This window comes from Cardiocondyla obscurior, linkage group LG12, assembly GCF_019399895.1.
Source record: "Cardiocondyla obscurior isolate alpha-2009 linkage group LG12, Cobs3.1, whole genome shotgun sequence".
In the NCBI taxonomy this organism is placed as follows: Eukaryota; Metazoa; Arthropoda; class Insecta; order Hymenoptera; family Formicidae; genus Cardiocondyla; species Cardiocondyla obscurior.
This window is the reverse complement of record NC_091875.1, coordinates 2270897-2292197: the sequence shown is the minus strand read 5'-3', so window position 1 is coordinate 2292197 and position 21301 is coordinate 2270897. Positions and strand designations below refer to the sequence as shown.

Genomic DNA, 21301 nt, shown 5'->3' with positions numbered 1-21301 from the left:
ATGTATATAATTAATATATTCGAACTTATATGCAATAATTAAATCATTTATTTAAAAAAACTTGTTCGTAATCCGTTCGTAAATCTATAATACGATTTGTTTTATTACAATTTTAACAAGTGTGTATTTAATTATGAAAACATATTTTTTGTATTACAGTGAAACGTGTATGTGGTTTATTACTAGAATATCAACGACGGGGAAGCAACAAAATATATTGTACATGTAATTAATTATGTAAATACTTATATATTTATTTTATTCTTAATTACAGGTGTATGTAGTGCACACAATAGAAATTAATGTTAATAGACAGTATTGTTAGTGTTGAAAATATTAATTATTATCGACATGTGAAACGCAGAGGAGAACTACATTACTACTCATCAGTTTATCACTTTATACCATTTATGAATTTAATGAAATCAACAAATACATACATACTTTATCCTATATATTCGAAAGTTTTTGATAGAAAAATGTAACTATATTTTCCCATCTTGCTGTATTATATGCGTTTTGGTAAATATACATAAATTTTAATGTAACTTTTTTTGATACATACGTACATATTATATGAATGCATATATATCAAAAGAATTTTGAGTTAATTACAGAACATTAACAATTCAGTCCGCTCATGAATTTTTTCAAATTTTCTTTTCTTATGTTGTACGATATTATAACGAGCTATGTTTGACATGAGAATACACAAGCGTTTTAATGTTCCAATATCAACATAATATGTACACGCGCGTCATCATTAATTAAAAATACCACAAGAAATAAAAACATTGATTTTATTTTTTGATATAACGTGTGACTATAATAAAGAATATAATATAATTTTTCTTATGACATTTTTATAAATCTGTCGTGCTTGAAGATTGCACAATAAAAGTCCTCAAGAGCTATTTGCAGCATTAATAAACATTCTCTAGGCTATTTAGGCACGTCTCAAACATGACAGATTTTGTAACAATCAAAATCTTTGCCGTTTTTTATTTTATCAATCGCTTCTTTAACACGCAAGGTACATTTTATATAAGTATATAATAAGCACAATTTTTATTTTCTATATTTATATATATATGTATACATATACATATATGTAAATGTATAAATATATATATATATATATATATATATATATATATATATATATATATATATATATATACATATATACATATATGTATATGTAGTTTATACCTGTATCTAAAAACTAAACATAAACTAATAAAGAATGGCCCTCTCGCTCGATGGGCAGAGTCTACAAACTCCACACCGCGATTTACAAATCGCAATTTACAAATTATGTGCGAACGGTATCGCCCGATAGTCTATTTCAAGTGAAAATTTTTACCACTGTTACCACTGTTCTCCGCAGTATATTACCTGTCCATAGGCCTAGTGGCTGGCACCGAGCTCTCCACAAGATCATGCCTCTCGATCGGCGAGTTCTCCAAAGTGTAGTCCACCGGATATCTTTCGGGATACGTTGGAGTAGCCTCACCCTGCTGCCTCAGTCTCAGTTCGCTCGATCTCTCTCGATAGAAGCTCTGTGACGCCTCGATGTTCGGCGATGTGGACGACTGTTCCGTTTTGTCGTCTGTAGAATAATAGCTCTGGCTCGCCTCGCTCTCAGGTCTGCTGGGGTCGTAATAACCGGGCGATATGCCGTGGCTGGTGTAATTTTGTGTCTCTTCGGTCGGGGCAAAGTAGCTTTGACTCACCTCCTGAGGATTGCCCTCGTAATAGCCACCGGGTGTGACGTGCTCCTCGTGCTGATCCTCCTCTAGGCGAGAATTTGTGTCCTGATCTACGGACTCGTAGTAGCTGGCGGTCACTTCCTGATGATGGGCGTAGTAACTGGACGGCTCGTTCCGACGATCACCACTTTCCGTGACGAAATTCTGCGAACAGGTCTCCTCCAGACCAGGCATCGAGATCGGCACATCGTACGACGTCGATACATTCTGCTCGACTATCACCTGATCCTCGTAGCTGGAAGTAGGCACCGAATCTACGTGGTGGGTCGACGTGATGTCTGGATTCAGATTGTATGACGAAGACGTTGGGATCTCTGGAACGCCGTTGTCGTGGATGCTAGTGTGTTCCGTACTAACCGACGTATCCGGTATCACGCTGGATGAAGCAATGTTAAGCTCCTCGCATGGTGGTATCTCATACGACGACGTACTTATCGCACTCTCTTGATCCTGATCGCGCTCCTGATTTTCGGGCGTCTCCGGTACGTAAGACGAGCTCGCAGTCTCATCCTCGTTCAATCCGGAGTTATTCGTCGACACGGATGACGTGCCTATACCATCGGCGCCGACGTCGTTGGACTGTGACGGTATGTTACCCTCTTGACTGATTTCAGCATCGGTTTCCAGATTCTCTACCATACTCTCAGCCTTATCGACTTCGTAGCTTTGCGTGGGGAAACTCTGATCGTCGATTGCCTCATCGACGCTTGGCCGCTCTACTTGACTTTGCACGATCTCGTTGAAAGATTGCGTCGGCGCGTTCACGTTAGACTCCGTCGAAGCTTCGTAAGATTGAGACGCCTCGTTCATTTTTGTGTGCTCGAAAGACTGAGACGGTGGCTCTGCAACGACAGTCTCTTCGTCCGTCTCCATCGGTTCGTATGCAATTGACTGTGTGGGCTCACCCGACGAGCTCTCTAATTTAGAAGCGGATTGACTAGGTAGATCTGTGGAGTCGCTGCTGACAGATGCGTTAAACCGCTCGTATTGAGACTGCGAAGGCGTTTCTTGACTAGCTTCCGCGATCGTTTTTTCTTCTTCTTCGAATTGTAATTCCATGCTCTGGCGTAGACGAAGTTTATCGGTTTCCTCCTGTGACGATGGCTCGTCCCTTTGACAATCCTCCGTGCTCTGCTTGTCAATCGTACTTCTGGCACAAATATTTGGTTCAATTGCTTCGCTTATTTCCGTAATTGCGTTTGAGGAATTTAGCGATTCGGCTGATAAAGCGCGCGAAGCTTTTTGACCTTCCTTTTTGTTCGTACACGCTGCCTGCTGGTCTATCGATTTAGTTTTATCACTCGAGTCTTCGGAAACCGTTAGCTGCTTCAATTTATCCGTTGCGCTTACCTCGTGCGATTCGCTCACGATTTTACGCTGCTCACTCGAGTTCGTCACCTCATGGCTCAATTTTTTTATAGATTCTGTTTGCGAATTAGATTCGGATGTAATCAAGGCGGTTTCGTTTATCACCGATGCATCGCCTTCTTTGTTTTCCGTTTCCTGCACGACTTCCATCGTGCTCGAAGCCGCGTCTTCGTTAGTCGATTCCAGAATCAATTTTTCAGATACTTTAGAAACTTCCCGAGGCGAATAAACCTCCTGCAATGTTGTAGATTGCTCCTCGTCTAAATTTTTGTTTGCTGTAGCAGATTTCTGTGGTGAAACCGTAACTTCGCGCGAAGAAATTATCATTTCCGACGTTACTGCTGTCTTTTGTGATTGCGCATTGTCCGAAATTTTGGAGACTAACATTTCCGATACTGGAACGTCCACGAATGCTTGCTGCTCACCGACGATCGTTGTCGTCAATTGCGAATTGTCTGCATACGTGTCGTCGATAATGGGCATCGACGGAGTAGTTTGTACTTGTGAACTCTCTAGAACTATGCTGCTCGGCATCGTGACCGTGTACGAAGTCGACGGGGCGACCGCAATTTCGGTGCTCTGTACATTTTGCGTTTCCGCGACTACGATATTATCTTCCAAATTCGGAATCACTAAATATTGAGTGCTCGCAGGTATCTCGGTGTGATCTATCTCTACGCTCGCTACCGCCGGACTTTCTATAATCTCACCAATGTCTGGCATCGAATTGCCAGGAATTTGAATTTGTGTCTCTCCTGTGGCAGATATATAAGAAATGTTAGGATTGGTAATGGTGATCGGTAGCTCGAGAGATGATGGAATTGTGGTGACTGCCGATTTCGGAGTTGAGTCCGTCGATTGAATCGGCAGGTTGCTCGGCACCTCGAGCGGCGTCATAATCGGTTGATTCAGCGTCAGCGAGGTTTCCAGCACCGAGGGCGAGGATATTGGTTCTGTAGGTGGTATAATAGTCGACTGTAATATGGTTTGATTAATGAGACTCGTCTGAGTTAGACCGGTTTGAGTCATGACGCTTCCCGCTTGATTTTCCGGTAAATTAATCTCCTGCTGAAAATCGGTATTAGCGAGAGCGGCCGCCAGAATGTCTTGATTAGACGTTTGTATCACTTCCGATGCGGGAAAACTCTCGGTTACAATCGCCGTTTGACTAGCCTCTGACACGTTGGTTTGAATATTTGGCAAAGCATTGTTGTCGAATTGAAGAACAATGTTGTCCAGAGTTCCGGCCTCTCCTAGAGAACTGGGATCTATGTATAAAGTTCTCGTGCCGTCCGGATTCTGTGTGGTTCCTTCCAACGACATGAGAGTGTTATTATCGAGTGGCTGTATCTGTCCTTGTTCGTCTATTGTTACTAACACGTAGGTTTGAGTACCGTCGCTGCTTTCTGTTGGAAGAGCCATAATCTGAGGTTGCGCGGCTACTTTTGGTTCTTCCACTTTTTCTGCGCCGCATTTTTCGGTTTGTTTCTCAGTTTTACTCGATTCTTTCTGAGAAACATTCGAAGTAAAGTGAGAATCCGTTTTCGTCTTCTTCTCTGCAACTGGTTCTACTAAAAATAAAGTAGTAATATTAGATGAGGGGACATTTTTATTCGATGTAGCGGTACTAGCAATACTCATCGAGTTTGCGGCGATGTTTGATAAATTTTTCTGTAACTTACTCGAAGTTTGAGATTTGAGAGATGACTTAGGAGTAGCGGAAGTAGTCTGTTTCGACTGGACGACTGTTTTGGCGATGGTGGTGGAGGTGACGGCAGTCACAGCAGTCGTAATAATTGTGGCGGTCGCGGTAGTCGTAACGATCGTCTGTTTCGCTTGAATATTCGGCAACGCTGATACAGTTGGCTCTTGCACTTTTTGAACAACAATTTTTTGTTGAGTTTTTACCTGGCGATTGCTAGTTCGAGGAATAATGACTTTTTGTACAGCTGGCGACGTGACGGCTTTGCCTTTCGGTTGCACTTGCTGTACCATCGTTACCGTTTTTTGAGCACCACTTGGCGAAGCAACGCCTTGAATGGCGGTGCTTGATTGTACGACTGTTTGTTTAACAACTTTTTTGCCGTGAGATGTAGCTTTCTGAGACACTACACCGGCGTTAGCAGTATTTTGTAGAATTAGTGTGCTGCTCGAAGGTGATTTTGGAGGCGTCTTTGCTTGCGAGCCCGGAGGCGATATCGGTACCTTTGAAGATTTTTGCATTATCGGTAGCTGCACTTTTTGCTGTAATTGATATTGCACCTTACCGCCTTTAACTGGACTTTTAGCAGCGATAGCTTTAACTTGTTGTCCGGTTATCGGCGTTAGAATAGTACCTTTGTTACTTACAACAGCTTGTGTGCTTAATATAGTTTTACCGGTGATGGTTTGAGAAACCGGCGTTAAAATCGCTTTCGTGCCACTTAAATTTTGAGTTTGGGGAGTCAAAAGTGTCGTGCCACCCTTCGTAACAAGAGTTTTCGAGCCAATAATTTTTCCGCTTAAAGCCGAAGGAGTAATTGGAGTATAGATGCCATCTTTCGTGATAATTCCTTGAGATAATGTGCCTAGCAAGGCTGTTTTGGCAATAGCACCTGAAATCGGAGTGAGTACGCCTTTGGACGTTATTATTCCCTGTGTATTAATAATTTTATGACCACTGGTAGCTAATTTTGATGTAGTAGGCGAAGTAGCGGTGACGGTGGCGGTGGCAGTGGCAGTGACAGTGTCGGCCTTCGGCGCGATACTTTTCGTAGTAATTATTCCACTTTGTGGATTGATTGGGCACAACAGTTGACCTTTACTCGTCACGATCCTTTGTACTTTGCCGCTTAAAGTTTTGGGAATATTCAACGGTACCATCTTCGTCTGGCAAGATTGTCCTGACGTTAAAATAACAACTTTACCACCTTGTTGAATTACTTGCGCGTTACCCGCGGGCTTGCCGGTAGTTGGAATAGCGATCTTCTGTTGAGTTCCGGATTTTCCTTGAACGCTATAACGTAATTGTTGGCCTCCTGCGGTTTGCACAACGACGTATTTTCCTGGAGCGGCACCTTTCTGCTGCGTTAAGAGAGTCGACGTTTTACCTACCGGCTGAACACTTTGAAATTTCAAGCCCTTTACTCCACCGGTGAATGGCGTTACCACTGATTTGACACTCGTGATGGTCGGTTTCGCTTTGCTTTTGGTCTTCAATATCGTCGGCACACCGCTCTTTTTCTTTGTCGGCGATGTTTCTGCCGCAGTAGTTTCATTCGCGATTTTAAATTGAGCTTGTTGAGTAGGCGACACTATCTGCGTAGTCGGAGTAAAAGAAAGTGAAACCGGAATCGAACTAGAACCTGGTATTATGGAAGATATAACGACAGGCATTTGCTCGATGCTCTCTGGCGTCAATTCATCATCGCCGATTACGAAAGGCATCGAATTGATGTCCAATTCCATATCTGCAAGACTTTGAACATTTTGTTGTACGTATTTCTCTGTTGCTGACGTAGTTGCGGCAGCCTGAGATGTAGCGGCACTTTGTTGCTTGCTTTGTGCCTCTAAAAGCGCATCGGTCTCTTCCGTTTTTAATACTTGAAGCTTTTTCGTCAAAGACATGTGTGAGCTGGGTTTTATTGCAGTTTTTACTTTGCTATTCGATGGCAGAGTTTCTATTTTAATTATTTTTGCTTTTGGACCGCTTTTCTGATCACTTTTTTTAACGTCCATTTCCAGCTTATGCTTAACACCTTTCTGCGGTACTTTATCAAGTAGCTTTGTCTTTAAAATTTGAACTGGTTCGGTCAACGTTACATTTTCTATTATCCGCGGCATTTCACGCTTTTTTACCGGCACGCTTATGTCAGACGATAAAGATGAAGCCACAGATGTTTTTAAAATTTCATCCGGCTTTGTAATATTGGAGACGTTCTTATTTCCAGAAGCAGATTGTGTTTCCGACTTTTGAAGTAATGATTCAGATGCGATATTTAATTCGCTGGATGATATTCCGAGCTGATTATCAGATTCAAGGACATTATCTTTAATTTTAGTGTCAATTTTCATTTTTTCTTCGACAACAATCTCGACATTTTCAAGATTACTCACGACTGATATATTTTTTTCACTTTGAATATTTTCAGAAATATCCGAACTGTCAACTTTTTTATTTTGTTCGGATGTAACATTCGTATCGATTTCCTCGGCTTTTCTTTTGATGATTTTTTTATCTTTTTTCTCTTGGGGTGATCCGTCAGCGTTTTCAACTGCCGTTTTCTTCTTATCCATTTGTAAAGTCTTCAAAAAAGCTTCCTGGAATGTATTCGTTGATTTTTCTTCCAAGATCGAATCTTTGTCTTTTTTTCCTTTACCCGTTTCTGGAGTAAATTTACCTTTGTATCTTGTTTGCATTGAAGATTTCTTGGGCGTCAATTGTTGCTCGACTGGCGTTTTTGTCGGACTTTTTGGTGTATTTTTTGCGTCATCTACCGTCTTTGGTGATTTTCCTGGCGACTTTAATTTAACATCCTGCGATTTTTGTAATGTCTCTTGTTGCTGTTCTGTTAAATCTAATTTATCAATTTTTTTCTGCACCTCGGTATTTTTCACATCGTTTTGATGCTCGTTCTCAGTGTTCGAAATTTTATTAATTTCATCTGTTACTTTACTTATCGTTGCCTTTTTTTCATTTTCTTTTTTCACTTTTTCTTCAGCATTATTTTGGCACGCGAGCTCCGGTTCAATTTTGAGGTTAGACTCCACTTTTTTAGATTCAAACTCGGACTCGGGCTTCGAATCGGGCTTAGTTTCTGTACTTTTATTAGTTTGAACATCTGTGTCAAAAAAATCTATTTGTGATAATTCAAACTTTTTTATTTGCGACTTTTTCGGTGGCAGCTTATCTTTCGTTTTCAGAGCTTCTTGTATTTCAACTTTATCAGTAATATTTTCAGTTTGCTCTACAAACGTCGATGACTCGTTCTCTTCCACATTTTTACTTTGCTTTGATAAACTCTCTTTCTTTTCTGTCTCAGATTTTTTCACAGTTTTGTTTATATCTAATTCTTTTTCCAATTTATTTGTTACTTCAGATTTTTTTATTTCTGTATTTTTTGAAGACTCATTTATATCAGTTACAGTAACTGATTCTTCCGAAGATTTTACTCGTTCCTTTAGTACACTGGATTTTAATTCTACAGATTTACTTTCTTCTTTTTCGGAAAATATTTTCTTTTTATCCTCAGATGCTTTGTTTTTCGTATCAATCGATAAAATGCTGACATTGTTTTCATTTGCTGTTTGATCAGATACTTCTATTTCTTGCTCCATCTGAAAGACAAATTCATTGGTTTTCTTGTCAACTCCTTTAGGGCGTCCTCTTCTAGATTTGGGTGTAATTTTTTCTGGAGCTTTACTCTCACTTTCAGATTGACTCTCGTCCGTTCTAAACGCTTTATAATCATCAGGATCTTGAACATAAATATCTGATCCTAAGTATTTTTTATTCGGTTTACGTTTTCTACCACTGTACGAACGATCTGTATCGGAATCTGAAGTTTTTCGTTCGATCTCGATTCTCTCGCTGACGCGAATTCTTTTACTGCCTCTATTAGTTTTCGTCTTTGGAGTTTTATTTGCATTAGTACTCTTGTTAGGCGATTTTGCATTCTTTCGTGGTCGCCCTCTTCCTCTTTTAACTATCGGTTCAGTACTATTTCCCGCGAGACTTTCAACGCTTCGATCTAACATTTCAATATCTGAATTTTCACTTTGTTCAGGTAAAGTCTCTGCAGATTCGGATACAGTTTCATCCTCTGTTTCTGTAGTAAATCGTTCCGAAAAAGTATCATCTGCCTCTTGTACGTGGTCATTAGATTCTGCAATCGTGTCATTTGAATCCATTTTCTTGGACTGCAATTTTTCATCGCTAGATTTAATTTCTGCTTCACCCATCTTTATTGATACATCAGATGCTGTCTTAGATTTCTTTTCCACATTTTTGTCAGTATTCAAAGACTGATTTTTGTCACTATTTCCTTTTTCGGCTTTAAATACTTCGACAGTCTCTACCGTTTCACAAGTATTAGTATCGGACTTTTGTGAACTATCCTTGGATTGCGTAGTTTTCTTTTCTTCTTTCTTATTTTCATCAGACTGTTTTATTTTTGCTTTATTTTGCACACTCGCATCGAGTCGTTCTTCTTCTGCTTCGATCTTCTTTTCTGAATTATTTCTCCCTTGTATTATTTCTATTATTTCGTCTGCTTTTAATTCTATACTTTTACCTAGTTCAGATATTTTTTCGGATTCTTTCTTCACGTCATTTTTCATAGCTTGACTCATTTCAAATTCTTTAATGATTTCTTTCTTCAAAGATAAATTCTTTTCTCCAAAAACTCTGGGAATTTTTCGTACCGGTGGTATAGAAGGTTCGCTCAAATCATCTTCATCAAAATCAAAACATGACAAGCGTGATTTTCTATCATCTTTATCGGAAATATTTTTACTTTCACTGTCAGAACTTGAAGCGTCCTTTTTTTGTGTCTTGTTTAATGTTTCTGTAGATTTGTCACCAGTTTTGGCTTCCTTATCAAGACTTTCGGATTTTTTATCGAAATTAAATTGTACGTTTTTTGAAGTATGCAAGTTATCTAATGAATCTCGAATCATGTGTATCGAAGATAATTGCTCGGTTTCTTTAAGTAGTTTCTCTGTTTCTGCTATAATTTCGTTGGTCTCCACAGTTCCAACATTTTTCTTGCCGTCATTCTCCTCTGATAGATTTTCTGCAGGCAAACTGCTTAAGCTACTATTATTTAAGGAGTTATTTGTATCATCGTTTCTTTCATCATCCGACTCGTCATCCCAATCGGCCAATAACTTTTCCCGCAACTCCGGATCGGTCTTCTTTTTCTTACTAGATTTTTCACTCGGTTTCACGTTCTTCCGTTTAACCGATTCCAGCTTGGGCTCGGTCTTCTTTTTACTCGATTGACTTTTATCTTTTTTTACATATTTCCGTTTTGGTGTGCTTATATCGGAAGGCCTACTATGCGACGGAGAATATGTTTTCATCTTTAACCGTGGCATTGGCGAGTCATCGGATCGGTGACTCTTTATGTGACAAATAATGACATTAACGCGCGAGGACGTAAAATTACAGAAATGACAACGATATACTGGAGAACCTGCAGTAGTTGGAGTCGATGGTAAACTGTTGGGTTGCTGACGAATTCGAACTTCATGATCACTGTCTCCACGCATAAAGCGTGGATGTATAATTTTTCTCTCTATGCCGTCACTCCGCCTGTATCCTTCATCACGATCGCGCTTTTTCTTCGGAATTTTTTTCTCACCGAATAAAGCCGAAATATCCGGTTTTTCTTCAGGACAAAATTTATCCTGATTTAATATAGCAGGATCTCCTCCTGTTAACTTTTCTGCCATCTCCACGTCGCCTGGGAACTTGTCCATATAACTGCTACCATCTTTACTCTTGATCCTATATTTATCTACTCGCACAAAAAAAGAGTTAATATTTTAGGTTAAAAAAAAATTTGTTTTTAAATTTATTTTTAAACTTACCCATGCCCTTTTTAATAAAATCATCTTTGAGTGTACAATTGTACTTGTAAATCTGTTGATAATTCTTCACAAATTCACTAAAAGAAAAATTTATATATTAGTACATATATTAAGATATACTATTCTAAAAATTTCTGAAACTTACAAAGTATCTTCTTGAAAAAATTTTACAGCAGCTATTAATGGTTTTTTTTGGAATTCAGCTTGTACATCTTCTGGTAAGTTATTCAGTCCAATGACTTGTCCAGGCCACCAACAAGCTCCCAATTTAACCCAAACGATGTCCCCATCCAAATAATTGATTTCTGTTTGTTCACACATCTCGATATTTGATTCAATTTACAACATTGATAGATACCAAGAGAACTCTTTCAAATATATATCCCTAAAGAAACACTGGCAGCTGCCCAGGATTGGCATATGCTGTACAAAGAATATTATTATAAGTTATACTGTAATTTCAATGATTAAAATTTTTGTTTAGAGAAATACCTGTATCAACCATATACAAGCATGCAGTGTTGCAGCATTGGACAGCTCAATTGTTTCTTTTTCCTATAACTATCTCCTTTATTATTCTTCTACAATTGTTGATTATATCATGCACATAGAATCCTGCACAGTTTATTAATCGTTTCAGGGCTTTGAAACGCACACAAATCGTCAAAACTGTTATTGCACGTTCATCCAAACGTTTTGTCGAATCAGTAGAACGTCCTTTGACCGTCCCTCAAGCGAATGTTCCTCCGGAATCCCAAGCATGCTCCCTGGCGACAACCATAAAAATAACACTGGTTCTGGGATAAAAGTTCTCGAGGTCAATGTTTCAACGCGATCAACGGGTGCGGATCCACAGCGTGCTCGCGGTGACGATAAAACGTGCGACTGCCCGAGCGCGCGGTCTGCCCGCCTCGATGCTGACGTTGCTGGCGGGCAGCTACGTCGGGCATCTTAGCCCCGCGAGTCGCGTGACGAGCTATCGGCCTTCGATACCTGCTCGATCCAGTGCAGACTTTCTTCGGTTTCGTCGTCTCCGACGGCAAGTCGCCGGCTGGTGCACACGTTCGCGCGCGCGTGTCTCACGTATACACGGTACGTCGGGAAGATCCGGCGAGCGTCGTCCCAGGAACGCAGCAGCGGTGGAAGGCGCGAGCGCGAGAGCACACACACATGCGAGCGGCGAGCGAATTCGCGCGCGCGCTCCCCTCGTACGCTCCCTGTCCTTATCGCGCCTCTTTGTTCCTCTCTCGCGCGCGCTCTCGCCGCACTCTTGCACGATCCCGCGTAGCCCGCCTCGAAAGCACGCAACGCCGCGCAAAAGTTCGTCAAAGTACACCACGATATCCTCGGTTTCTCGGCACCGCGCACAAACGCGAGAATGAGACGGCCCGTGCCGTGATAAGCCGCAGCGTCTCGGCGACAACGGGCGTTTCAAACGGCGCCTACGTCGCTCGCGCAACACGACGACATACGTACATATTCGGTTACCCGACTTGCAACGGGGCTCCCTCACACGGTAACGGATCGGATACACGATGCTTGATTGTGTAGACTGTATACTACCTTCTCTCTTTTGGATCGTGTTGTTGCGAGACTCCCTCCACCGTCCAGATCAGTTCTGCCAACGTTCTCGCGGCTCTTGCGCCCGCCTTTTTCGGCTCTTCTTATCTTATCTTCATTCGCTTCCGCTGCCAACAATGGATATTTTTCTCGCATTGATTCTCAAGTGAGTGTAAAACTTTTTCGTTCGACGCGCTAATCACCGATATGACAAAATGGATTTATTCCGTGTCGGTGAGGTTTCGTCCACAATGACGAACCCCCCCTCCCCCTCCGAGTTTTTAGGACTTCGGACTCGGTGAGAACTGCTGATGAGGTTATATCTTGACTTCTGTCGACAAAGAACATAATAGAATTAATTTCTTGTCAATTGTAGCTTAGTATATAAGTATTGAACGTGAATTTTAACTGGCCTGCATAAACGATGAGCGAACGTTGGCATTTGAGAATAGCGGGAAGTCGGCCGCTCGCGGAGATTTATTTCGCGCAGTCGGCCGCGATTCGCGATAGCGCTGAGGTACCGAGCGCGCCGGCATCGCGGTTTGCTTCCGGTGGAGACGCTGGCGTACGTGTTGCGTTAAAGATCCTACAGTAGAATCTCTAAGTAAGTTACGTAAAGTAGGGTTATTTGGATGTGTTTTCGATGGGTTTCAGAATGCACTATTCGACGCCGTCGATGACGCAAGATCGTCTGATCGGCGGCGACGGCCCGGATTGGTCGCGCAGCACTCGTATGATCATTTGTAATTTTTCAGCTATTGCGTTTAGCGTATTCTACAACCGCGCGCTCCGCAATCTCGACGGATTTCAACCGATTTCGACGGATTTCCACGGATTTTGTTCGACGAGACGGCTCGGACACATCGGCCTGCGGCCGATTACGATAATGGCAGACCCGGGCAGCTGGGCACCTGCCCAGAAAAATGATTTCCCGAATTTCCAGTCGAGTGACAGCTTTAATTTGAATGAAGTCACTGGCATCGATGGTAGGTTTTGTTCACTCCGTTCATCTTCGATCTCTCTTCTGCCTTTCGAATATGTCACTCGCACGTTTTTCAATAATCTATCTTACTTTGCTAATAAAGCGATAAAGCATTCTTCTCCGCTTCTTATCTGCTTACTTATCGTCAGTGAATCTGTGTAAGCGATCGCGTCGCGCAACAATTGCATCACTTAACCATGTTTTCCACCACTTCGCAAAATTGTAAATAAATGCACGATAAGTAATTAAAGCTAACAAGCACATTTGATTAAAAATATTTGTTTATTATTACTGATATATTTAATCAGTCATTAACTTGCAGATCTCCTCACAAATTGCGAAAGCGAGCTGCTGAAAAATGAGCTGTTTAGTGATGAAGCTCTGCTTTCTGAATTGGAAGAGCCTATGCCAGTGGATGGAGATTTTAACTTTTTTATGAATAATGACGAATTTATGGATTTCAAACACTTCAAGGATCCAGCAATCCTTGAGTCACCTAATACAAATGTTATGGTGACTCAACAACAGACAGACAGCAATCAACCTGTTGCTTATATAAAGCAGGATATTGCAGCTGTACCACAAAACGCGTCGCAGAGAATAATGCCCTCAGCAAAATCTACAGTGTTCAGCTCACAGTATGCAATACCACAAAATGTAAATTTCAATGTACAATCACCAAATGTTGTGACTTTAGCCCCAGTTACTCAACAACAGCTGCTTTTACCAGCTAAATTAATTAAGTCAGAATCCCTAGTATATTCAAAGGGTGGGCAGACCATCACATCAACTCCTGTTCCACATCAGATACACACTTTAGTGAATACCACAAGTGGAACAGTATTGACCACTGGTAAATAAAAAAAGTTATATTTTTTTACCTTATTATATTTGCACAAGCAGTTAATTATAATACAAAATAAAAATGTGATTGCACTCTTGTAGTGCACATCTATATAATTTTATAATATGATTCAAGGAATTCCTGTAGTACTGGATACTGACAAGGTACAAATTAATCGGCTAAACACAGGCACACACGTGGGTGTACCGAGAGTAAGAGAGGTGAAACGTAGCGCCCATAACGCTATAGAGCGTCGTTACAGGACATCGATTAACGATAAAATAATTGAACTGAAAAACATTATAGTTGGCGTCGATGCTAAGCTGAACAAATCGGCGATTTTACGAAAAACAATCGACTACATCAGGTAAAAATAATAATAAAATTTTTGTAACAAAATAGCTTTTGATTGTATCGTATGTCGTAGGTATCTGCAAAATACCAATGCAAAATTAAAAGCTGAGAACATGACCTTAAAGATGACTGCGCAACGACAAAATCTTCGTGATTTATTGGTCGGAGAACTAACACCTCCTCGCTCCGACTCGAGCGAGCCATCCCTTTCACCTGCACCTGCACCAATGTCACCACCATCTCCTTCATCAGTAAAAGACGAATCAGATACCCTGCACAATCTACAGCCTGTACCTACTTCGTCCAACGGAGGCATGAGAGATCACACTCGATTAACATTATGCGGATTTATGCTGCTATTTTTAGCGTTCAATCCTCTCGGCATTCTCGTAAACAATATTGGAAGATTTAATTACGATTACGTGAACACGAAAATAGATGGACGAACGATACTCAATTATCAAGGTAACGAACATAAGTGGAATATTTTTCGTACGCAATTTTGTCAAATTCTTTATTGCTAATATATATATATTTTTTTTTATTATAGATCATCTAGAATCAGACAAACAATCGTGGAGTAATGTTGTTCTCTGGTTTACGAACTTGATACTCTTGGCAGTAGGTCTTTGTAAGCTATTACTGTACGGTGATCCCGTTTTGCCTACTGATAGCAAGGTCTTCCTCGAAGTACGTCGTTGGAGACGTCAAGCTGAATTTAATATATCCAAACACGAATGCAATCAGGCATACCGAGATTTACACCAGTGTCTCCAATACTTCGGTCGGTCCTTCCCATTATCGCGTACAGAGATTTTTCTCGCTACTTCATGGCAGATAGTACGGCAGATTCTCCACAAATTATGGCTGGGTAGATGGGTCATGCAGATTAGTAAGTGGCTGTTGGAGAAATCGGAGCGGCAACAGACGGAGACGTCTGCAGTGGAGATTGCTACCGTTTACCAGCATATGCTCTGCCTTCGTATGTCCGAAGGGATAAAAGACTCGACTCTGTATCTCGCCCTTTGCGCTGTTAATTACGCAGAAGCTGCCGGCGAAAGTATGCCAAAGCCACTTTTGGCGGAAATCTACACGAACGTTGCTCTGTGTCTAAAACAATCATTCTTTCCGTACATACACAAATATTATCTGGGCAAAGCGCGTATCCTGCTGTCTTCCTGTACCGTTCCATCGAAATTGAAATGGATTATGTCCGATGAGGGTGCTAAATTTTTAGCGTCACAGAAATGGCAGTACAAAAAACAACCCGACAGCGAATTCACATCGCAAAGCAGTCGTGCAGATCCGCTTTCGTATGCGGCTCGTGCATACAGGAATCACTTGATCGAACAATGTCTACGTTTATTAACAGTTGGGGAATGTCACGCGTCCACCGTGCTCGAGTTAGGACGGATTATCATGGCTTCCGCGGAAGCCGATGCCTGTTTTTCGTGCGCCGATAAAATTAGTACAGCAAGTAAGAAATTATTAAAACTTATTAAAAATATTTATTAATGTATTTTTAATTAATATATTATTAATTTACTATTATTAATATTTGTGTTGTTACGCGACGTGTTTAATTTTATTTTTTTGCAGCCTGCGAGGATGAGATTGGATTATGGTGGGGAGCGGTAATTTGCGCTGCCGCGAGTTGGCGATTGGGAGAAGAGGATTCAAAAGCATGGAGCATTGTAGAAAGTAAATTCCCGTACGATAGAAACTTCCAAATCGGCGATAACAACAGCAGTAGTAGTCCGTTACCCCACGCTGTTCTCAGTGTTCTTCTAGTAGCAAAACACCCCACAAAGTTGGCTTCTACGCGTTTCATTGATCAAGCGGGACTGTTTCTTGAGCAGTCCATGGTGTACTATCACTGCAAAGAGCAATCGTCACAGCAAGTCTTGGTGAGTTAATAGAATATAATTTTTAATTGACAAATAATCTACATAATTTTATCAATACAATGACGAAAGTTTACGCCAAGTGAATAAATTTTATTTTGAGATATTTTATTTTATTGAAGAATCGGTTACAAAGATTAACTTCTTTTAAGCGTGAACTGTGCGTTTACCTGCTACAAGTGTGCATTGTAGTTGCATTGCATGAAATATAACTATGCAATACTCCTGCAGTGCAACTCCTGTGGCAGGTCGCAGCACCAATTGTATATGTATATATATCCATATATATATATACATATATGTGATAATTTTATATCTATTTTGCTTAAATTACATGTATGTACAACCGTTCTTCATCTTCTATTAATTTGTTTCGTTAATTTTTCAGCTTACTCAATTATTGGTTTGCGATTGGCTTCTTGAGATACGTACAATTCTTTGGCAGGAATTAGACACGGAGCCAGAAAGATCGGTCGCAAACGTGTCTCTCGCTGGCTTTCAACGTGATCTAGCGTGCTTGAGACAATTGTGTCAACACATTCCGGTAAGCGTATATCCACACAATTTTATTTTAACTTAATATTTTAATGAGAAACAGGCTGACAACAAATTAATGGTTTATTACAACGTAACTTTTTATTTAATTGTACGATATATGTAATGGGGTTACTTATTTATTTTTATTTTAGTCTGTATTGACGCGAGTGTTTTTATATGAGGCTACAGCGCGCATCATGGCCGGAGCTACGCCAGTGAAAACTCAGATTTTATTAGATCGCAGTGTACATCACAGAATTTCGCGTTCTTCAATTATATGCGGCAAGGATCGATCACAGGAACAAAATAACAGTGAAAGAGAGCACGCAGTTGCGTTATGCCTAGCGTGCAGGCATTTGCCGACATTGCTATTGGCTTCACCAGGGGAACGTGCTGGCATGCTCGCAGAGGCTGCTAAAACTCTCGAACGAATAGGAGACAGAAAACGTCTTCAGGAATGCTACAAATTAATGAGACAGTTAGGTTCTGCGATCACTGTTAATTGACGTGATTCTTAATTGGTTTGACGTAGGTATGTAACATGTTAAAACAATCTTTATTATATACGTAGATGTTACATATAACAGAATTATTAGATTGCACAATTCTCTGATATTTTTATTACAGAAGCTGCATTTCGATATTCATTGTTTATACTGAAAATTTATGATATACATCATAACTAGCAATTTTCAACATTGTTAATAAATATCGGAACGCGGTCAAAGTTAAATTAATTTTTTTAAGTTAGAAGGTATACTCTATTTAAAATAGTAGCTTTATGTATATTATATATATTATTTATATATAGTAATATACATTTAATGACATGTAAAAGTGAAAATTTAATTAAAAAATGGTTATAAAAATTTTATAATTACCTTATTAAAAAAAAAAAACTTTAATACTTTTGTAGGGAGCTATTGCAACATTTATATTAAATTTCTTCTTATTCGATTTTTTTTTATTTTATTTAAATGAGCATACGAACAATTGCGTCACGTGCATTCCGAAAGGGGTGCATCAGAACTACTCGGTAAGCTTTAATGTATAATTAGTATATGTTATTTTTTAGATTTAAAGAATATAATATAGAACATGCTAATTATATGTACACTCATCATCAGAAATGGTAGCAAATGCCATATCTGCTTTTCAGTGTACAGTTCAATGCGCGGTTGGGGAATGAATCCAATGTCGATTAGATATAATAAGAAAAATGCATGAGTTTCATAACAATATTTTTATTCTCAGTCATATCTTTACATTTTTATAGAATCTGATAGTGCTTCCAACGTTTTTTTTTTTTTTTTTATTAATGGACACGTAAGTTATTGTAATAACGTAAATTGCTCATTCTCTTCGAAAGGCAGACTAGCTTTTGAACGTAAATATAAAGCGCATCACATAACATGAACTGCTTTCAAATGTTGTTCTCCAACTCGAATGATTGCTTCGTTATATATACTATATATATATACATATATATATACGTATATATAACCACAAATTCTCTACAAAATTTAGATAAGTTATAGAACTACATTTCGCTTCTCTTTCTATATATTCTACGAGAGCCGAAACATTACGAAATTACGTCATATATTCCATTCTCATATATATAAATAATCTGACAAACCATTAGAACATTCAAAAATTCACATGCACTGCGCGCGCGCTTTGTTAAAATACGAAATTAGCATATAGGAGTGTTTAACTTCAATTGCTATTCATATTAAACTTTAACTACAATCTCGCGATTGATAGAACAGGATATAACCAGTTTCAGAGCTCTTCTGAATATCTGACGTGAGTCCATAAAAATCTTCTATAGTTGACGCATCGATTTTCTAAAAGTATATAAATTAAATAATTAATATCTTGTACACGTAGTTTCATAAATATTTTCATTGTAATACAAAAACACTTACATCGACCATATCATCGTCAAAGAGCAACCAAAATCCATGACTTTTAACTATAGAAATGTAATGCCCTCGGTTAGGCCCACTTCCACAATGTATCACAACAGCCACCAAATCATATAGTCGATCTGGGTTTACAGCATCATCACTCTATAATTAAAACAAATATATATTTTCTTCGAACACTAAAATAATTATTTGACAAGAAATGTCTATTTGGATGGATTTTTATCATATTTTTATGAGTAATTTCGGAAGTACTAACAGTATTGAAAAGTCTGAGCTCCAATGGAAAAACTACTCTGTGAGATACTTTTATGTGGCGATTGTATTGTTCCACATATTTAAACCTTTTTAGATGCAACGCTAGTATCATAGGTAGTTTCTTCACTCTCATTCGTTTCTGTAAAATGTAAAATAATCAGGTTTGAGTAAATTATTTGTGATCAATGCAAAAGATAAAGCGATAAAACAAATTAACGGTACGCCGTTAATACCTGGGCCTCTTGGTAACTGCTGCAGTGATCGCATTTGAATTTGTTGTCACTACACAGGGTTTCTGTATTGGAAAAGCATCTGAGGCAGTGTGTGATCGAAGTATTCTGGTCTACATCAACTTGCAGATCAAAGAAGTCCTCGTCTTTGCTAGAAACAGTCTCACAGTTAAGGCAGCGTGTTTCCGACGTCAGTATTCCTTGGAATATCTCGTGAACCCATGTGGGCTCTGGTGGTGAATTTGTAGCATCCCCTGCCCCACATTTTCCTCCGGTCGGCCTGCTCTGAGTTCTCTCCGCTGATACAATGCAATTATAATGATAAATATAGCGCTATGTGCACTATCAAACGTGAAAAATAAATACTTACCCAAAATTATTTCATTTATGTGATTTATAAGGAAGTTCAAAAATTCGTGTGCATCTTGTTGCATGTAATTATCAAATTCCTCTTAAAAAAACAAAAAAAAAAAATTATTAAAATTTACGTTACTACCAGATATGAGTGTACATTAAAATAAAAATACTAACCTTTTTCTTTTCTCAATCTAGCGATAAACTTCTTTGGCGCTATGGAACCTACTTTTTTCTTTTGAGTTGCAATGCTGTAAAATAGGTCTGCTAGACATGTTAACAAGGTTTCCTTTGTTCGTTTATTTCTCGCTTTATATTCTAAGACTTTTTCTCTAAACGGCCGACAAAAATATAAAGCCTGCAGCACTGAGTTGCTATAACAGGTGTTACCAAACTGCAAAAATACATTTTTGTTGCAAACAAAGTAGACTAAAAAATTCGGTGATCATCAAATAGATTTTATCTAACGTAGAGTAAACGTACATTGACTAAACCGAAGTAATGCTCATTAGGCGGAAACTGATCGGAGCCAATATCCTTTTCCAATTGCGATATGGTTGTACCCTAAAATCATAAAAAAATTTTACTCGTTGACATTTGCCATTTTATAATAATTTTCTATAATATTAAACACATACAAATTAGTAATAACAAGCTAAGATGTTTTATCTTGCTCAGAAAAAATATATTAAAAAAAAAACACCCTCGGAAAAATTTCGAAAAAATTCTAATAAATATTGTATGTAAAATAAACCAATTTTTTTCCATGTGTTTCTATTTCTTTAGCTTGTAAAATCACATGGAGCAACGTGACGCACGTTCACGACGATTGACACTTCATTTCGCGAGAGGACGAGTTATCGCAGACTCAAGTGTCGAATTGACGAGTGGCGCAAATGAACGATTCATTCTCCTAGCAAGAATTATTCTCTCTTAAAGAGACCTTACCATTTTATGACACGGTGACGTGAGCGTGGCACTGACAAGCACTTGGCGCGGACTTGAACAACGACGTAAACTCCATCGTATTGCGACGGACGTTGACCGGGATCAGTCGGCTAGAGCATCTTCGTCGGGGGAAGACGGTGGGATTGGCAGAAGGAAGGGGGAAGAGGGAGGAAAGCGGGGTGAATGTGGCACCGTGTCGTTACGCCGCGCCGCTTCCTGGCGACTGTTCCACGTGTCGCTTGCGTCTGCTTGCGTCCTGATGTACTTGAACCGACGTAATGCAGGACAGTTCAGAGCGCGAAATCGACGGGATGAAGATCGTTGGACTCGCGAACGAGTTTACCGGATCGCACCACTAATTTCCGTATTCCGCGGATTCCGGTGCGTCGCGCGGGCTTTCCGCAAGCAATCAGAAGCAGCGAGCTCTGTTCTATATCATGCTGAACAGTTGGAGCCTTGGATCAAGTGATAGGGCGGCAGACAGCCGGGGCCGGGGGGGAGTCGTCCCCCTTCGCCCGTTTAGAAAAGGATAGCATCGAGTTACTACCTGCGACGAAAATTCGGATCGGTTAGAACTGAATAAGCGTAAAACTTTTAGTTAAAAAACTTTATTTCGTCGCTACATGTGTTTTAAATTTCGTATTTTTTATCTATTTATATTTTAATTGAGAAATTAACAATAATTCT

At 39.6% G+C, this 21301-nt stretch overlaps 3 protein-coding genes across 8 annotated transcripts; 1 reads left to right on the top strand and 2 right to left on the bottom strand.

Annotated features, from left to right (window-relative positions):
* Nucleotides 1-229: 229 nt before the first annotated feature.
* Nucleotides 230-12462, bottom strand: LOC139106821 (serine-rich adhesin for platelets). 5 transcript variants are annotated; one of them, XM_070663800.1, is made up of 5 exons: nt 12276-12462; nt 11205-11479; nt 10858-11135; nt 10713-10789; nt 230-10639 (listed from the first exon to the last, which is right to left on the bottom strand). In XM_070663800.1, exons 3-5 carry the CDS (start codon nt 11031-11033, stop codon nt 1395-1397), a joined length of 9498 nt encoding a protein of 3165 aa, XP_070519901.1. In that variant the 5' UTR covers nt 11034-11135; nt 11205-11479; nt 12276-12462; the 3' UTR covers nt 230-1394. The 5 variants fall into 5 exon arrangements, with proteins under 5 accessions (XP_070519901.1, XP_070519902.1, XP_070519903.1 ...); XM_070663801.1 differs by lacking the exon at nt 12276-12462 and adding an exon at nt 11706-12106; XM_070663802.1 differs by lacking the exon at nt 12276-12462 and having other exon boundaries at nt 230-4711; nt 4823-10639; nt 11205-12105.
* A 464-nt stretch (nt 12463-12926) lies between these two features.
* On the top strand, nt 12927-17762 carry LOC139106825 (sterol regulatory element-binding protein 2-like). Of its 2 annotated transcripts, XM_070663819.1 has the most exons (9): nt 12927-13258; nt 13577-14107; nt 14234-14465; nt 14526-14917; nt 15003-15929; nt 16052-16359; nt 16745-16900; nt 17046-17425; nt 17521-17762. In XM_070663819.1, exons 1-8 carry the CDS (start codon nt 12928-12930, stop codon nt 17397-17399), a joined length of 3231 nt encoding a protein of 1076 aa, XP_070519920.1. In that variant the 5' UTR covers nt 12927; the 3' UTR covers nt 17400-17425; nt 17521-17762. The 2 variants fall into 2 exon arrangements, with proteins under 2 accessions (XP_070519920.1, XP_070519921.1); XM_070663820.1 differs by lacking the exon at nt 12927-13258 and adding an exon at nt 13304-13476 and having other exon boundaries at nt 17046-17762.
* Nucleotides 17763-18121: 359 nt separating this feature from the next.
* On the bottom strand, nt 18122-21107 carry Usp12-46 (Ubiquitin-specific protease 12/46). Its single transcript, XM_070663865.1, has 8 exons — nt 20615-21107; nt 20150-20230; nt 19844-20060; nt 19683-19763; nt 19316-19611; nt 19084-19221; nt 18825-18968; nt 18122-18743 (listed from the first exon to the last, which is right to left on the bottom strand). Exons 1-8 carry the CDS (start codon nt 20615-20617, stop codon nt 18636-18638), a joined length of 1068 nt encoding a protein of 355 aa, XP_070519966.1. The 5' UTR covers nt 20618-21107; the 3' UTR covers nt 18122-18635.
* Nucleotides 21108-21301: the final 194 nt, after the last annotated feature.